We start from the raw sequence: 23,052 nt of genomic DNA, 5'->3' as shown, positions 1-23,052 counted from the left end.
ATGGGAACCCAAGTCTTTAATAGTGTAAAAAACTCAGTAAGCATGAAACAGCATTTCACCCCCCCCCCCCCCCTTTTAAAACCGTTTTCCTCTGGTTTTGATGTCAAAATCTTAACAGAGATGTGCTTTGCTCACTAAATAAGCCCCTGTAATACTGATAAAGAGGTTTACATGTAGAGCAAAATCTGGATCTATGCGCATTGTTTTCGTTAAACAGTTTATGAAATTAAACCAATAAAAGTACACAACTGACATGACCTTACATGTTATCAGTTGCAAAGTGTAACAGATGTTAGCTTGTGCATGTAAAACACTCACTATAACCTATTGCAGAAATAAATGCGATATGCAAACAGCTGAACTTGTACAGGTGCTCAAGATTAGTGGCTTACTTGACCCTCCATGACAGTGTAAACATGTAATGTGTCATAAGTAAACATGATCAAAGGCGCTATCGATGATCTAGGGATGCCATGTTTTATTTCCTCAAGAGCACCCCGAATGTGACAGTGTTATAAACACCATTCCTGTAAAACAAACAGCTGGGTCACTCCTACGGAGGCAGGAACAGCAGGGTGGGATGTAAGGGGTATGGAGGGCCTTTGTGGGGCACAGGGGTTGTTTGACCTCTGGATGTGAGGAGAGCGAGTTGATGACAGACAGACTACAGTGGAATCTTAAATTCTGCTGATCTTTGGATGGCCTAATGTGGGGCTGAAGCACAGGATGAAGAGCAGCAGTGTTCCTGCATACTGATTTATACATCACATAAACAGTAATCACATCTTCAAAGCACATCCCAAACAAAACTAAAGACCCTGGGTTCAACAAAAAAAATTTAAATACAGCATTGATGTGCAGCAGTAGTCCGTGAGAGCTCCGTTCTGAGATCATACACACGCACACACAGAGATCAGTCATAACATCATGACCACCTTCCTAATATTGAGTTGGTCCCACTTTTGCTGCCAAAAAAGCCCTGACCTGTCGAGGCATGGACTCCGCTAGACCCCTGAAGGTGTGCTGTGGTATCTGGCACCAAGATGTTAGCAGCAGATTCTTTAAGTCCTGTAAGTTGCGAGGTGAAGCCTCCATGGATCGGACTTGTTTGTTCAGCACATCCCACAGATGCTCGATTGGATTGAGATCTGGATAATTTGGAGGCCAAGTCAACACCCCAAACTCGTTGTTGTGTTCCTCAAACCATTCCTGAACCATTTTAGCTTTGTGGCAGGGAACATTATCCTGCTGAAAGAGGCCACAGACACCAGGGAATACCGTTTCCATGAAAGGGTGTACATGGTCTGCAACAATGCTTAGGTAGATGGTACAGTACATGTCAAAGTAACATCCACATGGATGGCAAATATTTTCTCCAAATATTGATACACCTCTTGATGAAAATAACATCATAAAAAGGTTTTCCATTAAAAGGTGCATACATTTTCGGTCAAGATCTTGTATTGACCATGCAAGAGTCAAGCACTCTGTAAAGTCTCCTCCAGCACATCTCAAAGACATTCAATGAATTTAAGGTCTGGACTCAGAGGTGCCAATACATGTGTGAAAATGATTCTTCGTGCTCCCTCCTTACCATTCTTTCACAGTTTGAGCCAGATGCATCTTGACTGTCATCCTGAAATATAGCCATGATGCGTCATCCTAAATGTTTGTTTAAGAAATTAAAAGCTACACCTCCATCATTTAGGGTTAGAATAACTGTTGCCAAACATATACCATGCTAGAAACATGATCCAATCATAGACTCTTAAGCATTTGCCCTCTTTGCATTTTGGCCGGGTAGTGTATATGAATAGTAGATAGTAAATAGTAGACCACAATGTTTAATATCTTCATCTGGTTTAACAATTTATGAGAAGCAGCATCAAGTAAAGCATTACAGTGCAAAACAACACTGGACTGATGCATGCATACAAGCTGATGGTAGTGTACATAAAAGTTTGACGTCTGATACAGCACATATCATTCGAGCCATTTTGCTGGAAGGCAGTTCAGGCGACTTTCAATGAACCTGCCCGCATTCCCCACTACCTCCACCCGCCTCTACCTACAATACGATGAGGACACTTAAGAAAAGACAAGATGCTTTCTTGAGTAATCCGATGCATGAGGCCAGTGAATGGACGGCTCGGGGCAGTATAGAAAAACAAGTGCGAGGAGGGATGTTTCCACGAACTGCACAAAGCAATGTGAAACGAGGGAAAGAGATAGAGAGCGATGTTGACAGCGATCCGCGACACTTGAGCTCTTCTTTTGCTAAACACACAATGAAGATTATGCTGTATCAAAATCTGTGAATTACAAAACATCTTTTTAATGAAGTTTACATAAGAAGGACAGGTCTCATTTCACCGTCAGCAGGGGTTTGAGTAAGAGAACAGCCCAGCTATGTAAACTGACCTGACCGACCCGTTTTGCCATCTCAGACTGCAGAATCTATGAGCCACGAGTTTTAACCTTTCAACCTAGACACATAATCTAGAACCAGATTTGTTCACCGTAGTGACATGAGACAGAAGTATTCGTTTACATAGGGAACTGATACTAACTTCAGCTTTAGAAGCATTTATATATACATTTTACTATTTTCTTTTCATAATCTTTTTCAGCCATTCCAATTTCATCATGTCATTTTTGACAAACTCCATTTAAATGTACTCACTCTTATTCTTTCTTCCTGCAGGCATGTGTAATTTGATGGTTTCTCACCTGCGCAATTGAGTAGTCTGATGAGTTGGCAGCCTGCAGCCCTTCATTTCCAGAGATGCCAACACCCACATGGGCTGTCTGGATCATGCCCACATCATTGGCTCCATCGCCAATGGCCAGAGTGATCACTTTCACCTGTTTCTTCACCATCTCAACCACCTCAGACTTCTGCAGAGGCGAAACCCTGCACAAAAAACAAACAAAAAACGATTGACTACAAAACAAGTAATCTTTGCTCTGATGTGGGCCATTGTTGAAACGCATTTCTCTACCTCTGAAATTGACATTTTGTATCTTTTCACAAAGAAAAAGATGAGAGATTTACAGCACAATTGCGGATTTGCAATGGCGCCTTTACAGAGGGATCTGAGGCAATTTTTCTTGTTGCCAATTATTAGTGTTGACAACCATTGGATTTCTTGGCTGTGTTGTGACCTTAACAGCTGTGGTCACATTTCAACTTCATATGATGAATTTGTCTCTTCAAAAAGAGAGGTTAAAAGAGGACCGCAAACTCTCACACTGAAATTCACTGCTCAAATAGTAAATTAAAATGACATTTAATAAATAATTTATAATTTATTCCAGTGACAGCAAAGGCAAATTTTCAGCAGTCATTACTCCAGTCTTCAGTGTCACACGAACTTTCAGAAATCCTAATATGCTGCCCAAGAAACATTTCTTATTATTATCATCTATTGTTAAATACAATTGCACTGCTGTGGGAATCATGATACATTTTCAGAATGTTTAGGATTCTTTGATGAAGAGAAAGTTCAAAAGAACAGCATTTACTTGAAATAGAATTTTTTTGTAAAAGTAAAGTCTTTAGTTGCACTCTCAATCAATTTAAATGTCAATGTATGTCCTATTAATTAATTTGATATTAATGTGATAAAATCTTAAAATATCACTCTGATTCAAACTAATTAAATATCACTCTGATTCACTAATGAGTAATTTGGCCATTTGCTTTGGACTGAATTAAAGGAACAAGTGACAAACTAGAAATTGAACATTTCTATAGTCTGCAAGTTCTGCACATGAGTAATTTCCAGCTAATTAAATATTTTAGAGAAACTAGAAAAATGTCTATTTATTTACTATAGAACGTTCCATGAATTTTCCAGGACTTCCTGAGTATTGGAAAGCTGACTATAATATTTAGAAACAGAGGAACCCACACCTTAAAAGATACTCAAACAGGGCTAATCTGTGATTCAGATGATGGCCGACCAGAGCCCAGAATCCCTGACCTTTAAAAAAACAAAAAAACATACAACTGCTAGCAGCACATTACAGCACTGCATCATCCATGTCAGCAAATGAAATTAAGGTCTCGCTTTTGGCTAGAAAAGCTCCTTAGGGGTTTAACCCTGGCTTAACGTTCACAGGTCATCCTATAAGCAATGAACGTAGAGTGATGTAAGGCTCTCCAGTGAACCGGAGATTGCTGCCGATATAGCAGGAGACCTCTGGAGTCAGTTTAACGTTTATTCATCTACAGGCACAAATCCGTTCTCCTCAGGACACCGTGTGGCTGTTCGTATGTGTGTGCGTGTCGTGAGCAAAAGCAGAGCAGATAGATTACATCAAGCATTGCATAATGGCTGTGGCACCTGTGGTGTGCGTTGTTTCTGGAAATTGACACTGATTTTTGGCAGTTCCTTGTCACGCTCAATTGGTTACTCATATGTTTCTTTCTCTGTGTAGCGTTTTTTGGAATGTTTCATTCTAGTCTGCTAACACACAGTTTAACTTTGTGAATATCTGACAGACATTCTGACTACAATCTACTATTATAAAAAATAACACTCATTACTAAATTGCTGCTTTGAGAGCTAGTATAATTATGTTTATTGGGAAGGTTGTGACCTAAAGGGAAGGTAATTTGTTCCTTAAACAGCACAGCGGCAATTCCCTGTAATTGTCTGCCAGTCACTTGATGTTTTTGTAAGTGCAGAAAAATGGCCAGTGATGCCGTCAGTTCCCTGGAGGGCAAAAAGGGTTATTAACCTACATAAGATATTTACACCCACCTGTAAAACAGTACAAGTTTAAGCAAAGCATGAAAGTCTAACTTCCTTTTGGTTCAACAATGGAAGTACATTTAAAACTGCATCTGCATCTACAAGTGAAAACTTGTAATAATTGGACTCTTTCATTATAAAAATACATATATTAAAAAAAATACTAAGCATAATTTCTCAATTTTCCCTCTACTTGGAACCTGGACATTTTTTTTTGTAGCATTTGTAGCAGTAGTTAAACTGAAAAACTTTTTGATGCCAAGGAGAGAGCCATTCAGATTGTGTGAAAAAGCATTTACATTTTTATATTTTTACCAATTTTGTATTGTTTTGGTACAAAATTTAATTATTAACTTATATTTGTCACTGTACTTAAGCCAAAAGAAACCAAAATATTTGGTATATTTAAATTTCTGTAAATGTACTTTCAAGTACCCAGTTAAGTTCTATGTATGTTTTCCCCCTCAATATTAAAATATAAGAGAAAAATTCTCAATCTCAAATGTATTTGTATTATTTGTATAGCACTTACATTTTTTTCATGAACCCAATTTCGGCTCTCCTTTTGAAAACCCCTGGCTCAATGGATCTTTAACATTTTTTCAAATACTCTGCAAGTGTTTATGTTACTGTTATTGTAAGTTATTGTAAGTCTGATTTTCACCAAATTCTCCAGTTACAGTTACGTACCTGCAGCATATCACAGCCTTGCAGGAAAGAGCCAAATCCAGGAAATACTGGCGTGCCCCGAAAGTGAGGGCATACTTCAGCGTCTTTCCATCTATGATGAGAGCGAAGTCGTTTTCCTTGTGCATAGCATCTCCCAGAATGCCGCAGTGATGGCTAAGGGTCTCCCTGGTACCCTGCACACAAACATGTACAGAATAACGTATGATATTGATAAACATTTCATGCGAAATGACATCTCACAATTGTATAACGGACTAAATCAGCTGGTATGTAAATATTTCTCTGAAACCCGTAGAACTCAAAAGAATGAATTCATTATGATAGGGATTTGTAATGCAATAAATCATAAAACTGTTCAGAGATGTCTGATGAGACACCACACATGAACACTGGGATAATTTCCCCCTTTTCCTGCGATGCCAAGGTAATCAGTCCCAATAATAACATGGGATTTTGCATGCAGAATACCAGACACTTTTGCACATGGGGTTTACGTCTGTTTATTGTCAATGCACAGGGCATCAAAGTGAGAACACACATATGGCACGCTTCATTACGGAGAGAGCAAAGCCAAACCTGGGTGTGATGGTTCGTTTGTTAGAACAAGGCCTTTCAATGGCCATGACCAGGAAACGCAACAGCATGGGAATTTACACTGAGCACTAGCAAAGCTGCGGAGTGCGGACCTCCCTCTTTTCGCCCTCTCGTTTTCTTGTCTTTCAATCGAAGAGAGCATACGTCTGGGTTTATGGGCTATTTTAAAGGAATGTCCAGTCGCAGCTGCATGGGCTCAAATCGGGAGCCAGGAATATTTCTGTGTGTTGATTAAACCTGGAAGATCTTAATCAACACTGACTGGGCAAAAGAAAAATTGGGATCTTTGACATGACCTTACTGTTGTTTTATACTGAGTTTTAATGGCGAAAATTGTACTTTCAGCAGAAAATATACCCTGTATTAAGTAGCTGTTATTGTAAGGATTCGGGACGTGTGGGAGGATGCTTCTTTGTTTGGATTAGGCATGCTTCTGTAGCTGTACTCCATATAAATTTCCCATAAAATCACACAGCTCCTGCCTCTCATGTGGTGGAACGATAGTGCACTCATAAAATGATCCAAATTCCGGGAGTAGAGGAAACAACTCGCACTGTATCACGGTTCTGCACTCAAAAAAAGAGGTTTCCCCTATATTACCCATCAGCAGGTCTGACACAGTGTCTACACCGGACGCAACAAAGCGACTGTTGCATTTGTTCTTCATCTCGGAAGTTGCATGGGCGCTAGAAGTACGTCAGAAATAGAATGGGGTTTACTGTCGGGAATTGGTCGTGTTGCGTGGTGTCGCATCCAGCGTAGACAAAATTACTTATTATAATGGGTTCTACTTGCATTCGTTGTGTTGTGCCGCTAGTGTCTGGTGTAGACATGGTCTAAGAGTGAGATTCGTCTTTCCTTAGAGAAGCTGGTCCTCACAGCTTTAAATCCCTGAGCATTGTGGGTAAACAAACTTGTGCATGTCTCTATCTGCAGCTCCTGTTCCACAGCTGTCCAACATGTTTATGGCTTCAAATTCCGGTGAAGACCATGACACAAACAAGCCCTTCTATATCCGAGGGATGAAATAAGGACTAATAAAACAGGTTTATGCAGAGCAGACAGGAGCAAAGGCTGAAAAATTCTAAAGTAAAATGTCACAAATACGGCCCTTTTACGGTTAGTTTTCTCTTTTAGGTCAACCACTCTCATTGGAGAAAAGGTCTGAATTGAGTTAAAGTTACTGAAACTGTTGACTTTTTTTTTTTTTTTAAACCTAGCTATCTAAATAAATAACATCACATTTGGTTAATGACAGACATTTGAAGTTAATTCTATCGTCCCTTGAGTACGCAGTAGAAAATGCACAGAAAATCTGACTGATACCAAGAAGCTGATGACGTTAAGAAAAAGATTACAGTATATGATATCAATATATACAAATGTAAAATAAGATAATGTAATTAATAATTAGAAAATATATTTTATAAACATTAACTTTGTAATAATAATAACAACAACAACAACTGAGATTATTAAAACAATAAAAACTGTATGACAATGATAATGATGGCAGAATTGCGGCGGTTCCGCATGCTACTTGTAAACAAAGAAGCTGGCGAAAAGCGCTCTTTCGAATCCGACCAAAAAAACGTCCTTGCGCGGCGCAAGCCATTGATATGAATGGATTTCTTAGCGCAGCGGTGCCGTTGCCGCGTTCTGTGTGAAAGGCCCATTAGCCAGTCACGTTGACAGGAAAAAAAACAAAACAATGTAGCGACAGGTTTAGGAAAAATAGCGCAGTAAAAGTACCGATACAGCAATTAAAATGTACTCAAGTAAAAGTAAAAGTACACTGTTTTTAAACTACGTAATAAAGTACAATTCCTGAGAAAAACTACTCAATTACAGTAACGAGAGTATTTGTAATTCGTTACTTTACACCACTGACTGTATGCAATGTAAGATGACCTACGTCGGTCTGGAACGGGGCAGGTGCGTTAAATGCACTAATTTTAATGCGTTAATTAATTAGCTATGGGAGAAAATAACATTAAATAAATAGCCATAATCTAAACCTTCAATTATGCACAAACTAAATACCAAAGTTTAATATCGTCTGATATAATACAAGATGAAAACACAAGACAAGGACTGTGACAGAATGTGGGGGGGGGGGGGCTTATAACATGCAGGGAGACCCCATTATAGTGACCGAACACTAAAAGGCTTCAATGGAGATCAATGCTGACGATCGCCTCTGAATCTGAGACTGAATGTGTTTGCATGTGTGTTGAGGAGGGCAGATGCCTAAGGGTAGTGATATTACACCTCGGGGACCAATCAACAGTCCCCTGGCATAACAAGACTCTGAAACCCAAGCTCAAAGGAAATATTTAGAGAGAGAAGCAAAGGATTTAGAGAGAGAGAGAGAGAGAGAGAGAGAGAGAGAGAGAGAGAGAGAGAGAGAGAGAAGCATCAAGTTTCAGAAACGAGAGAAAAGTGCAGCTGTAAGAGAAAAACATCTCTATTATGTGGCATTCTGTAGGTGTCCTTGTGTGTGTATATAAGTTTGGAAAAGTATAAGATCAGATGATAAGATAGCTTATGAAGACTAATGAGAGGACAAGGTTTCCATTTCCTCACAAGACATCGCCATTTCCCAGTCTCCACTTAGGAAGCTTGGCTTAAACAGGCCTCTGTGTTATGGCTGTGCGAGCAAACCAGATTGCGATGTCTCGAGAGTGTTTGCTTTGCAAGTGGGCAGAAGACATCAGAGGGATATACAGTACATCAGCGCTTCCAAGATCCAGCTGATAACGGCTGATTTAGGCGCTTTGAAAACCCTTTTACCGAGATGCCTGAACTCAAGCACGTGGTATCGGACATTATAAACAAGGAGCGGAAGGACATATAGGCCGAGTTACATGTGTCATGCAATGAAGTAATGACAGATAGAAGACTGCAAGTGCATACATACACTCACATATGTATATAAATATGCCTAGATGGAAACACACTTGTGCACTACTGCCTGGCAAAATCGACTGTCCAGATTTGGAAGAGAGAATATTGTTGTAATGATATTTTATGTTGATTTAGTGTTACAGTATTTTTGTTGATAAAGAATCTGACATTTTTCTTGTTCAAGTAACATATCGTAAAAGAATGTAATAGAAATCTAAACAGCTCATCAGGGTTATGACTTTGCTACAGAAGCCCTAAGAGGTCATGCATGTTTGGTTTGATTTTCTCTCACAACTTATTCATTTACTGCAGGGATTGGCAACTTTGGTCGAGGAGGGCCACCGTCCTGCAAAGTTACCGCTGATTGAAAGAGGTTCCCTGAGGCAAGTGAATATCCCAATATAAAAGCTCTCTCGTTGTAACCTTCTCTTAGCTCTGTATCATGCTTGAAGAAAAATGTGGTCTCTATTTGCACTTTGATTATTGAGTACTTTGATTATGGTATTATGGTTACGGTTTGCACTTAACATCTATGATCAATTTGTGGGAAGGAGTTCAGTTAGGAGGTCAAAAGAAGCTTGTGCAGTTCTGAGGTCTGAAGAGACAATCATAAAGGAAAGAAGCCAGTTAGTTGAGTTTTTGGCAAAACCTTTACAGTGCTTGAGTATTGTTGTCTTTTACTGCGTATGATAATTCATACTCAGAAAGTAGAACTGAAATGACATTCATTACAAGATGATGAGTTAAAACATTTCAAATGCACCTGCAAACAATTTTTCTAGTCATGCGTTTCATCATTTGAGGATTTCTTAAAAACACTATGTGAAAATCTTGTCTCGTCTTGTGAGATAAGTGTCTCATCACACCACTAGCGATTACATCCTATGAATGCACCAGCAGAGGATGAGTGAACAATCATCATGAAACTAAATTACGACTAACATTATAAATGGACCTCAAAGGAGGACAAAATGAAATGCAGCAAAAAGGCAAGAAAATGGTTCTTTTAAATTAAATGAAAATACATGCTCTGTGCTCTGTAGTATCTCTATTTTTATCCCCATTTCTTTCCTCCTTTGTACTCTTCCACAATCTCTCCATTCTCTCAGCTTATCTGCACACTATAGCTCTGTTTCATCTGCGAGCCGCAGAATGGACTGCGGTCTGCCGCATACTTAATGTGATTATTGAGTTACTGTTCTTTGACCCATCCCAAAATGTCTTGCATTTTCCTCCACTGAGATAATGAACCCCCCTCAGATGTCCGGTGAAGACCTCAACCCCTCTATCCGGGCCGGATGAGTGGGTTCCTTCATCCATCTTGTTTTCCTTAATATGTTGAATCTGTTAAATGCAAAAAACAAGAGAAGGACAGAGGGGAAAAGAGGTGGACTGTTTTCTCCTGCAATGTGAGAGCACAGCAAATCCCACCACTGCCGGACCTCTGAACGCTCAGAGAATTCCTCCTTGTTTTCTTTTCGTGTGTTGTATAAGCATGTGCATATGCATGGGAGACCAGGCGCTGACATTTCAAATGGCGGCTGTCTTCTTTATGGAGCACGCCTCGTATTTCTGTCCCCTTTTTCTTTTACTTCATTTATCACGATAAACAGCTGTTTGACAGACTGAGAGCCGTCCGTCAACGCCTAAACCCCACCCCCCTCGCAGCGGGACTGGCCCCACCCAATCAGGGGTTACGTTGCATGTGCGCAAGCTGCGTGAAATGGTTTCTAGAGCCCTTAACTTCCACAGACAACAGACAAGACTCTCCCTGCAGGGGCCAGCTGACCCGCAGGGTGTATCAGTGCACGTTTCAAATGGTTTCCTTCTTTTAAAGCGGATGGCTTTTGGTTTCATAGTCAACAGAATAGATTCTCCCATCAGGGAGTTATTGGCCTATACCACGTACATGTGTGTGTATATGAAAGAAGGTCCCAAACCTCTGTTCTAAGTACACGGCCCCTTCCCGTCTCTTTTAAACGGCTCCATGCGGTGCAACCACATCCCTTCTCTTTCCTATAAGCTCCATCTGAACAACACATACAGCAGGATCCCAAAGTCTGTGACCATATTTCAAAATACAGACATTAGCTATGTTTCCATCTAAAGTTGCAAATTTAATTTGTGTGCAAAATTGGTGTATTGCATAAAACATTAGCAAATAAAGCAGCGTTTCCATCCAGTGAGTTGAAGAGAATAAAATTGTCACTTCCTGATAAACTGGCGTTAAGTATCATTAAAGGGGGGGGGGGGGGTGAAATGCTGTTGCTGATGCTGATTGATTCCATTGTTTTTTTATGTAAACATGCATAGCTCAACACAATAGCTGCGCACGCTCGTCATTCTTCAGCTCCGCCCAAACGATACGCTCTTTTTTTTCGGAAAGAAGCACATATTTCTTTTATAAATATAATAAAACTAAAGACTTTTCGGAGATATGAAAGATGCAATACTACTCTATAGGTACTCAAGATTGACATGAGATTGACTGAAAATGAGTGTTTCACCCCGCTTTAAAAAAAGTAGGAGGAGCCACTGCATATAATAATTTTCGTATACAATTACTTCCGTCTCAGAACGTGCTGACTAAACACAATAAATGTGTTATCTTGCTTTCGGGGGCAGATTCCTGCTGTTTGTGAACGTAGCCGTGTAATTCTTTTTTTGATGCACAGTGAGAAATGTATTCGGTAAATGCGTTTCCATCGCATCTTATCTGATAAATGTATCCGACTCAAACGAGTGCATAAGTTTATGTGCATTTTTAGAATTTATGCACATCTTGAGGTTTCCATCCAGCAGTCTTTTATGCAATATCCCAAAATGCGCATAAAAATAGGTGAATGGAAACATGGATATTGATTATGTGAATCCTTTGTATAGATGGTCAGATGTTCTTGCTTCCATTGAACATCAAGATGATATTTGGATCATCTTAAATCATAAAACCTACTGCTCAATAAGTGACAAAATAACGGCAACATTTTCCTATTTATGAGGAACTTTGCTGCCGTACTATGGGTGCAGCAGGCGCAATGATATTAGCAGCGCCGTCAACATAACCGTGACAACCTGCTTGCACAGGGAGTGTGCTGGGGACTATTTTCAGGCGCTGCGTAATATCCTTGCGCCTGCTGCACCCATAGTATGGCAGCAAAGTTCCTTGATTATTACGCAGGAATGAGAGTATTAGTTCCTAGCCATATCGGTCTAGAAAATCGCAACTTTTCATTTTCCGTCGGTCTTAGTACATGATGTAACTATACACATGACAACATGTAAATAAGAAAATGCAGGGTTCCCACTCTTTTTCAGCAACCATTTTCCAGTACTTTTCCAGGACATTTTCAATTTTACTACGGTGGGAATAAAAGACAAGGATCATGCCAAATATTGCTTTCTAAGTCTTTAAAAGCCGTACAGTTTATTGCCATTACTTAACAATCCAGCATTTTTCAATATGAGCTCTTAATCATACATTATGACTATGGAAGCTTGTTTACACCACAGAATAGAAAGAAAAGGTAATTGTGACTTTTTATCTCGCTATTCGCAATTGCGAGTTTACATATTTGTGATATAAACGCGAAAATTGTCGCAATTCTTTTTTCCTCAGAATTTGACTTTATAACTTGCAATTGCAGTTTAGATCTCACAATTCTGTGAAAAGAAGTCAGACTTGCAAGATATAAACTCGCAACTGTGCAAAAAAGTCAATTGTGAAGAAAAGACTTGCGAGTTTATATCACGCAATTCTGACTATATCTTGCAATTCTGACTTTATAACACACAAATGTGACTTTATATCAAAATGATGTGATTAGGTAGCATCTTACGAGTTAACATTCACTGCATACATGTGAGCAGTTAATAGCATTAGCTAACGGCTGCAAGTGGCAACACAAGACTAAACATCATTATTCAAAATACTACTCACACGTATCAAACTCAGCATTCCTGAAAATGTGCTTTCTGTAACTAGCGCTAATTGTTTGGGCCAGCGATAAAACTCTTTATACTCGGCTAAAGAAATAACTTTTTTAAAAAGAATTTTCCCAGACAACAACAAGATTTTCCAGGACATTTAACATTTTCTCTAATTTTCCATGTGTTTTCCAGGACTGGAAAATTTGTCATCAATTTTCCAGGTTTTCCAGGTTTTCCAGGACGAGTGGGAACCCTGAAAATGTTGCCGTTATTTTGTCTTATTGAAAAAAGTTGTGCTGCTTAATAGTTTTGTGCAAACTGTGAAACTATTTTTCAGGATTCTTTACTCTCACTTCTAATAAAATTGATCCGTCCTTCCTTGACGAATAAAAGTATTTGTTTCTTAAAAGACAATTACAGACCCAACTTTAGAACAGTAGTATTATATAAAACTAGAATATTTATAGTAAAAAGTTCAATTTTTCAATTAAAATTAAATACAGATGCAAAAAAAAAAAAAGAAGAAGATTTTTCAGTAGTGCTCCAGACTTTTGGGCCCCACTGTATCACTTTGTTCCTTTCTTTCAGAGAAAAAGCAAGAGAGAGAGCTAAGACAGAGACTGGCGGGAAATGCTTTGGATGAAAATCCAAAACAAAATCTATATCTGTTCTGGAAGAGAGTCACACAGGGAGATATGTCACATGCTTTGATGTGCGAGGGGCCCTGAAGTGATCCGTCAGCTGCCGTGTCTTTTCATCTCTTCTCAGAGCTTGCGTTATAAATGGTGACATGTAACTGGTTTTTCAAATAAACATACACCTCAGACTCAATACTCACATCCAGGGTGTCCTCGTTTATCACCAGCAGGCCCATGTTCTTCGTGAGCAGTTTGCAGGAGTGCCCTTCAAGACAAAAAAAGAAAACTCATTACTTAAACCTCTCACTAAGCCTGAAAACATATGGTATGTTTGCGGGGAAAAAACACCTCGCTTGGCATTCAAACAAATGACGAATGGTACGCCACAACGTAGTATTTTAGAAATACATCAACATTACAAAGATATGTGATGTGTAACCACAGCAACGGATGAAAGAAATTACTAATTGAGGAGTGAAAAGCACATATTGTGATTAAAGTTTACAGCAGACCTGAGTTTAAGACTCCCACATTGCATTGGTTTTAACATGCCTTTTCGCTGTTCGTATGAGATCACAACTGGAAGGCTGACAGCAGGCTCTCTCGGCCTGATAAAAAAGCACGACATCCCATCATCCATCAGGATGTGTCTAAACAACATAAAGGGCGGAACACGTCCACTTGTGGTTTAATAGGTTACTGACACCTCAGTATTTGGGGAGTGATGTCCATGGGAAACAGTTTATGTGTGTGTGTGCTTTTAGATGGTAAGAATCAATGGATTACTAGTGTTAGATAAAAGTTACTGTAAAAGACAAGAATAGTATAAAAGCAGTAGTTAAATTAAATTGCATAAAGTAATTACATATCGGATTGACAATGTCTACTGCCTACCAAGACTAGCCTGACAAGCCAGACCCACATCAAGATGTTGGGTCTGGGAACACACCATTGGCAGGGCTCAATCCAAGGGGCGGGATAAACGGTTGTCTTTCAAATTCCCTCTGCACACAATAGGATAGCGCTACAACCAACCAGAGCAACGAAGAAGGTGAAGCGGAGCTAGTTGATAGATAAAACTTTCGCCGTATCCAGTTGATAAAACTCCGAACACATCTTCCTTTCTTAAGAATGACTTCAGTGCCGCTCTTTGTTCTCTTCTCAAAGAAAAGCTTAACTCCAAGTCTTCCAGAGTCGCGGCCAAAGCCGATCCGAAAGATCGCGGTTCGCCAGCTTCTTTGTTTACAAGTAGCACTCGGAACCGCAGCAACTCTGCCGTCATTATGTTAAGCCCCGCCCACCGACTCTATACACGATGTGATTGGCCTGACCAGAGTTTGGTTTTTCCAGCTCGCACGCCAACGGAGTTGCCAGACTACCCTGGCTACAAATTCGATTTGCTGCCGCTAGGGTGCGTCTACATTTCTAGGCTATACCAAGGCCACTGACTGACACAGGAATAATGACTTAATTTTGGAAGCATCAATAAGACTGGGTAAAAAAATATAAATAAATCCATAAATGTTGCTGCAGTCATGGACTTTATACCATGATATTATACTAGTAAAATTTCTCAATTTTCAATTGCATGTAAATGTTTTCTAAATAAAAAAATGAAGTCAAAATCATAACTTAAAAAACTTGCTTGACAACTGGACAAAAACAAAAAATGGTTGGGCCATGTCCCACTTGTCCACTCATAAAATTACATCAATAGACGTTATTTGTGGGCGGAGCCTAACTGTTGGCAGACAATGACAGTTCAGCAGTAGCAGTCTATGGAAGCCATAGAATAAAATAATAATAAAGGCCATTTAGATTCTTCTCAGAATTGTGAGATACAAACTCGTTATTCTATTTTTTTTCGAGTTTAAATCCTGCAATTTTGTCTTTTCCGCCCAGAATTGTGAACTCGCTTGCTGTTCATATATTTCATGCTGTAACTGTAGGGCTAATACATTATCTCCCCTATGAACTGCACATGTAAATATTATGTAGACTTATTGTTTACATAAAATTAAATCATCACAGGTTTCATTCCGATTCTGTCAAAGGCACAATACAACATTTCTTCTCTTATTCCACTGTTTTTCTGCCACCACAATGCACGCACAGCTACAAGTCTGCTTCCAAATGGTCTATGAAGCCTGTACATGTCAACGTCACTTATTAAATCCAGAAAGAATCTTAGTTAGTATAAGAGATAATAATTAACGTAAGCATATAATTTTGTGCCACTAGTAGTGACACTGTACTTAAACAGGTTTCCCAAACAATGTCCCAAATTCAAGCCTTAGAAGTTGAACCATTTGTGAACTAAACCTATGAATAGTTGCCTATCTAACTTTAATCTTTTTTTGTTTTCTGTTGAAATGTGCAAAGCTGCAAGATGCGATTAAAGGCCCCACGGCTCGCACCCGTGCCACCTCAACACGGTGGCTTTAGGAAAACAGAGCACAGTGGGCAATATGCATTTAAATATATAAAAATATGAGGACTACGTCAGTCATTTGTATTTGCCAAACTTCCTGCTACCAGCTGGTGGCACTATGACTATAACTAAATTTTGGCGTGTAGATGTCTTCAGGCCAGGGCACTTATTAAACATGTGAAATTTGAGGCAGATTGGACATTGTATGCTTGAGTTACAACAACTTTTTTTCATGGCGATAATAGCATGTATTAGCACTGAGCTAAAGTGTTGCTAGCATGTTTTAGAACGCTTCTAGCATGTTTAGTACTCAATTGCATATTGCATGTTGATAGTAGTGCATCACAGTTAAACACATCACTTCCTGTTGCCAGTGGGTGGCGCTATTACTATAACTGAATGCTGTCGTCGTGTATATGTGTTCAGGGCAGGACTCTTCTCAAACATGTGAAGTCTGGGGCAGATCATACATTGCCTGCCCGAGTTACAACTTCCAGACTTTGTCAGTCTAGCACTTAGCCAAGTGTTGCATGATATAAAGTGTTTCTAGCATGTTTGTTACTTCATGGCATATTTAAATGCGTTTCTGGGAGTGTAAAGCATGCCATTTCCTGTTGGCAGCAGGTGGCACTATGACTAACTAAATTAACTTAACTCTTATCAAACATGTGAAGTTTGGGGCAGATCGGACATTGTATGCCTGACTTACAACAGACTTGGTCAGGCTGCCACGGACACGCCCTTCAGCGAAAACTCGAGATCTTCACAATTTGACGTCGCAAAGGCCTTAAAATTAGCCTGACCAAATATGATGGGAAAATTCGAAATATCTCACTTCCTGTTGGGTTTTCAGATTTGGCTAACAGGTGCTTTTTTTATAGGTATTGGGCTCTTACATGTGTCTACATGCGTTTATGTAAGAAAAATATTCATATTTAACACGATATAAAGTAAAATATCTAGTTTCCGGCAGACCGCCTTCTGTATTCAACTTATGAAAAAAGCATAACTGGCACGACGTATGACGTTTTGAGGTGTTACACGGAAGGCGGCCCACCGGAAACTAGATACTTTACTTTATAAAGATTTAAATATGGACATTTTCTTATAAAAAAACATCGCTTCGCTTCATAAGGCCTTTATTAACTCCCTTTAGCCGTGTGGATAGATGCACTTCAAATTTTGGGCTTCCATTCACTGCCATTATAAAGCTTAGATTAGCCAGGACATTTTTTAGTATAACTCCGATTGTATTCGTCTGAAAGAAGAATGTTATATACACCTAGGATGGCTTGAGGGTGAATAAATTATGGGGTAATTTTTCATTTTTGGGTGAACTATCCCTTTAAGGAAAGTGACAGCGGCATTACAAAACTGCGACCAAATTCAACAAGAGTATGAATGAATATGTATTTGTGTGCCGCTGTCCTGTCCTGTCACTCCTGTTGAAACCGTTTCTGTTGATTTCAAACTTGCATATTTCACCAGAATTTCCTGTCGATGTGGAAAATGGATTTGGTTTCCTGACAGTGACCCAAACCTTGACATTTTTCCGCAGCTTCATTCTGACCGCTGGCAGTATAATGTCACCTCATCCCTCTCCAACCCGGTTAAACTAAAAAACCCTTGGTAGAAACGATAGATTTTACATTGTGACACCTGCATGATGCAGCATAATTCTGCATGAATCTGGAAAGGAGGCATTGAGGTTACACTCAGCGGTTGCATTGGCTCCGTGCTGCTGCAGGGTGGGTTTTCATTCAGTCTGTTGGCAGTGACTGTGGGTTAGAAGAGGGCATGTTGAGTTGTTTACGTTGGCCGCATGCTGTTTGTTTGGGCTTTAATCTCTGAGGCTTTACAGTGGCACCCAGTGGCCAGGAGCAACAGCCCAGCGGTAGCAGCACAGTGTGGATAGCTTGCATGTCCTCCGTCCAACTCTCTGCTTAATGGCCTGATACATTAATAGGGCCGTCAGAGAGCTAGTGTGGAGAGAAGAACTGGAGCGGTTTCATGTACTCTGTGCGACAGGCGGCCAAACAGCCCTAAGTACCCGCTAACCCAAGATTAAACTGCGCTTGACTTCACAGTGCTGGGGTTCAATTCACTTCTGATTCTGGTTTTTCATATGTTTCTGGAGAGTGCTAGTGTGGGAAAAGATGGAAACTTTTTTACATTTTTAAACACGATGTGGTGTTAACTTATGGATTCATGTTTTGAAACATGCGAGAATTAGAGCTCAATTCCGATGTATTGCTCAGATCCGGGGGTTTTTGTATAGCGGTTCACATTGTCGTTTTAAATGTGGCCAATATCAGATTCTAGTGCGAACAGATCATGGTCTTGGACTGACCCGCATGCACAAAGAACGATAAAAGATGTCAAGCCACATGCTGTCATACGGAAGTAGGCATGAAGAACATTAAAGTAAGATTGTGCGTTTATTTAAAGTGTGATATGCCACTGATGCCAGCAAATTTATGTGCAGGCAATATAAAAAACAAAGACGAGGATACAAAAAAAAGAGAGCAGAGTTTTTAAACATTTATGATACAAGCCCTCATGTTTTGCTTGTATATAGAGCTGTCAATGTAATACTTATGAGTTTTGACACATCACTGTCCGTCCGATGACTACTTTTCGCAAAAATCTTTGAAGTGACTCCCATGAGCACTGAATTGTGACGAATGTTGATCTAGAGGGACGTAAAAGTCACGAATTCCAATATGACTGTTCAGACTGAGGTTGCAAAACATCTGGATTTAGGACCACATGTGGAAGTGGCACAAATCGGAATTGAAAGGATCAGATTCCATGTGGTTTGTGCTGTTCACACTGTCATGAGAAAAAAAAAAGATCTGAGTCACGTGAGCACAAAAAAAAGAAGAAGAAAAGATTTGGGCCACATTTACCTGCAGTCGGAACTGTACATAATCACACAAAAAAGGAAAAAAAGAAGGGAAAAAAAGGAAAACTAGCATAAAATAGTAAAATAGCATAGTCCTAAAATATAAAATGTTGTTCCAGTTAATCTATTGAAGGGTTTTTTAAATTAGGATCCAGGCCCTTAAGAAAAATAAAAGAAGCATTTGTAAAGCATTTTTAAGACTATTGAAGTTAAAGTGTGGATATATTAAATGTTAATATAATATATTTTTTTACATTACCTTTAAAAATGTAACTTTTTTTGCAATTTGGTATAGTGAAGCACTTATATTTTCCAGATATTTTAACAATTTGCTTTAGTACAATGATATAGTATTATATTTTTAATATTTAAATATGACATATTTAATAAATATTTGTATCATTAAATACTTAATATTTTCTTGCACAGTATACATGGGTCATTAATATGAAATTCTAGAAATACTATGTTTGAAAACTGCTGGTCTAATCCATTTGTAAGACATCTTTTAACGCCGCTGGCAAACGAATCTGGGAACCTGTACTAGCTGGAAGACACTTGTCATCCTCCAATTTCTCCAAATGATAAATTACAAAAATGCAAAAAATACAAAGTAAACACAGACATGGGCGTCTTTATTTTACACTGCACGCCGGCCAAGCAGAGGTCCAGTAAAAATCCCTTCCTCTCCGAGCGTGTACGTTTTCACGCCGCGGCACAGCTGGCCAGTGGGCACAATGGGCTGATTCAGGATCAGTGTTGGTAGGTGGCCACAGACTGCGCTCTGTTAGGATCTGTTTTTCTGACTGTAGCGTTTAACGTGAGGCCCGTTCAAAGGCCACATTGGTAGTCACGCTGCTGTCGGACTAATACGAGATGCCACATTACAGAAAAATAGGTGGGGGAGACCGTAGCCTGTTTTGAAAGCTGGTGGTGGTTGCAGGGACAGACTAGTGCCGTACGGGTCGAGGACACATGCGTTGCGTCAGCTTTCGGATGAGGAAAGAAACCAAACACCTTGTACCTGTGCGACAGCCGGTCAGGAAGGGCTATGTTTGTTTGAGTGCAAGAGTGAGAGAGGTCTGGGGAAGGATGGTGTATATTTTTGATCATTTAAATTAGGGAGAGAAATACTCACTGGTTAATGTCAAAATATAAGAAAAAAACCTAATGCACCTCATCTGTAAGAACTAAAGAGAACTAAAATAAGAAAAATGTAAAGCCCACAGGTGGCGAACATGCTCTTATAGGTCGCTATGATGCTTGAAGCTATCTGTGTATATCAGAAGTGCATATCAATACAAACAACCCATTATATGTTAAAAGGTCCAGTTCTTCGTGATCCCATTTTTCAAACTTTAGTTAGTGTGTAATGTTGCTGTTAGAGCATAAATAATACCTGTAAAATTATAAAGCTCAAAGTTCAATGACAAGCGAGATATTTTATTTAACAGAAGTTCCCTTTCAAAGCCTACAGCGAACGGCCGGTTTGGACTACATCCCTGTACATCCTGCTTTAATGACGTCAGTAGAACAGTGATGACTAACCTCCGCCCACAAGAGTACGCAAAAAAGGGGGTGTGGTCTTGTTGCTCCCGCGTGGAGAAGAGGAAGTGTTGCGTTTGTATAGTTTGTTTGTCACCATGTCGTCGAGACGCTGTTATTTTCATCCCGGAGTCAAATCACCTTTGTTTGGCTTTCCCAGGGACGCTGTACTTAGAGATCATTGAGCGCATGCATCTCCGTTATGGTAAGAGGCGTGACCTTTCCGGGCAACGTGCGCTAAGCTGCTGTCGAATCACAACACGGGAACCGCTGGCACAATCAGAACTCGTTACGTGTTTCTGAAGGAGGGACTTCATAGAACGAGGAAATTCTCAGGCCGTTTTGAGGACAGTGAAAACAGCGGTATACAGATAAGTAAATTGTGTAAAAAATACTGTTTTTTTACACGCGAAACATGAACACATGTTATATTGCACACTGTAAACAATCAAAGCATAAAAAAAAACACGAAAAACGTGACCTTTAACTCACCTATGTTGATGGCGGTCTCCTGTTTGTCTCCAGTCAGGATCCAGATCTTAATGTCAGCTTTCATCAAGGTCTCGATAGTTTCTGGTACTTTGTCTTGAAGTTTGTCTTCAATGGCTGTGGCCCCCAACAACTGCAGGTTCTGCAGAGAAAAAGGCAAAAAAAATATTAATAATATAAATCAACACCAAACGCTGACATGATGTATACCGACAACGTATATTGTGACGCAGCCTGGAATCATAATCACACAATGTTCGTTCATTTGGCCAGAAGAGAACCAGCTTTTTTTCTCTCCATCATTTCGGTCATCTGAACCTTTGGTTTGCTTAGTTGGGGTATTAAAACACATTATCAATTTGACTGCACTGACACTATTGGATGAGAACAAACTTGAGCTGAATTGAGCTGGACTATTGTCTGCAGAACTGCTTCATAGCTCAATCCAATTTGTTTCATAATTTATGAATTTTGCATCAAAGACACTGTTACTGAATTGATTTGAATCAACATTGAACTGACTCAATCTGACACTATTGTCTTCTTTAGGGCTGCTCGGTGTCCTTATTCAGCTCAAGTCAGTTCAGTGTTGAATCATTTCATGATCAGGATTTTGTATCACCCTGTTGGGGTTTATTTTGGGATAATGACCAGCCGGTTTTACATTAACCCACACATTACACAGCTACTTACCAAATAAATAAATACATGAGCATGAAATATTGATAATTTATATTTCAAACAATGAGTAGAGAGAGACTGCGAAGTGATACAAAAGACTTGTACAGCTGTAGGAAAATCCATGTGTTCCATTATACTTTAAATTAAACATGGAAGAGTGTGCTGAGCTACATTATCCTTTCTTGCTGGTGTTTTCCTATAGTCAGATGACTATCCTTACAGTTAGATGCAAATGTAGGACCAGAGGGGCATTCAAGAAATGTATCTCATGCTCGGATCACAAAGACTCAGTTATGTGAGTATGAGAGAGAGAGAGAGATGTGGAAACTGTGGACTGTTAATGTGTTTTTCTCAGGAAGCCCCCAGCCCTTTGACCAGCCATGATCCTATTTGGAGCAGACAGGATTTTGACAGGACCCCATAGAGGAAAGTCAGCTGCACCAAAGGAGGAAGAGAGAGAGAGAGAGAGAGAGAGAGAGAGAGAGAGAGAGAGAGAGAGAGAGAGAGAGAGAGAGAGAGAGAGAGAGAGAGAGAGAGAGAGAGAGAGAGAGAGAGAGAGAGAGAGAGAGAGAGAGAGAGAGAGAGAGAGAGAGAGAGAGAGATGCAGGGGCTTGGATATGATGCAACATTTTATATCATGCTCTATTTCTAGTTTAGATTAATTGGATTCAAAAAATCTGCAAGATTTGGCAGAATTTAAACAGTTGTGGTCAGAATTATGCTTCAACCTCCTTTTCCCAAGATGACAGCTCTGAGTCTTCTTCTATAATGCCTGATGAGTTTGGAGAACATCTGACAAGAGATCAGAGACCATTCCTTCATACAGAATCTCTCCAGATCCTTCAGATTCCCAGCTCCATGGTGCTTATTCTCTTCAGTTCACCCTAATCATTTTCTATAGGGTTCGGGTCTGGGAACTGGGACGGCCATGGCAGAAGCTTCATTTTGTGCTGAGTGTCACATTTTTGTGTTGATGTTTATTTTGGGTCATTGTCCTGACAGAAGACCCAACCACGACCCATTATAAGATTTCTAGCAGAAGCGTTCAGGTTTTGATTTTTTATCTGTTGCTATTTGCTAGAATCCATGATACCAGGGCATGTATCTGAACTTGCCCACCACGGCAACTTCCCCACCATCGTTTTGAATTATATAGTAATAAAATTATTTAGTTCAGTTAGAGAAAAGACACTACAATTAAAAACTGAACGTGTTTAATACAGCGTGAACGAGAGTCGCAGGAGTCAGATTTCATCCATCACGAGAGTGAGGAGATGATTGACAAGATGATCGCAGAAGATTTGGTTTCAAAGTAAAATGTAAAAGCGCCTATTTAAGTGAGTTTGTCGTTGTACTGTTTTGTTGTTGTGTCTTTCATTAAGAATAAAAGGCTAATGAACCCACAATTCAAGCAACCCGCCCCAGAACTGGCGCTAATTCTAAACCGAAAGTAAAATGCGCACTGCCGTACTGACATTCACCCTG

At 39.7% G+C, this 23,052-nt stretch overlaps 1 protein-coding gene across 5 annotated transcripts in view; it reads right to left on the bottom strand.

Moving 5' to 3' along the window:
* The window catches only part of atp8a1 (ATPase phospholipid transporting 8A1), a 166,080-nt gene that overhangs the window by 41,523 nt on the left and 101,505 nt on the right, over nucleotides 1-23,052 (bottom strand). For all 5 annotated transcript variants that reach the window (XM_079839789.1, XM_079839790.1, XM_079839792.1 and 2 more), the window contains 4 exons: nucleotides 20,890-21,028; nucleotides 13,717-13,781; nucleotides 5,451-5,623; nucleotides 2,731-2,914 (listed from right to left, as the gene is read on the bottom strand). In XM_079839789.1, the coding sequence (XP_079695915.1) occupies nucleotides 2,731-2,914; nucleotides 5,451-5,623; nucleotides 13,717-13,781; nucleotides 20,890-21,028 (561 nt within the window). The remainder of the gene's footprint in view (nucleotides 1-2,730; nucleotides 2,915-5,450; nucleotides 5,624-13,716; nucleotides 13,782-20,889; nucleotides 21,029-23,052) is intronic.

The sequence above is a fragment of the Gobio gobio genome, assembly GCF_949357685.1.
Source record: "Gobio gobio genome assembly, chromosome: 16".
In the NCBI taxonomy this organism is placed as follows: Eukaryota; Metazoa; Chordata; class Actinopteri; order Cypriniformes; family Gobionidae; genus Gobio; species Gobio gobio.
The sequence above is the reverse complement of the archived record's forward strand: the minus strand, read 5'-3'. Positions and strand labels throughout refer to the sequence as shown.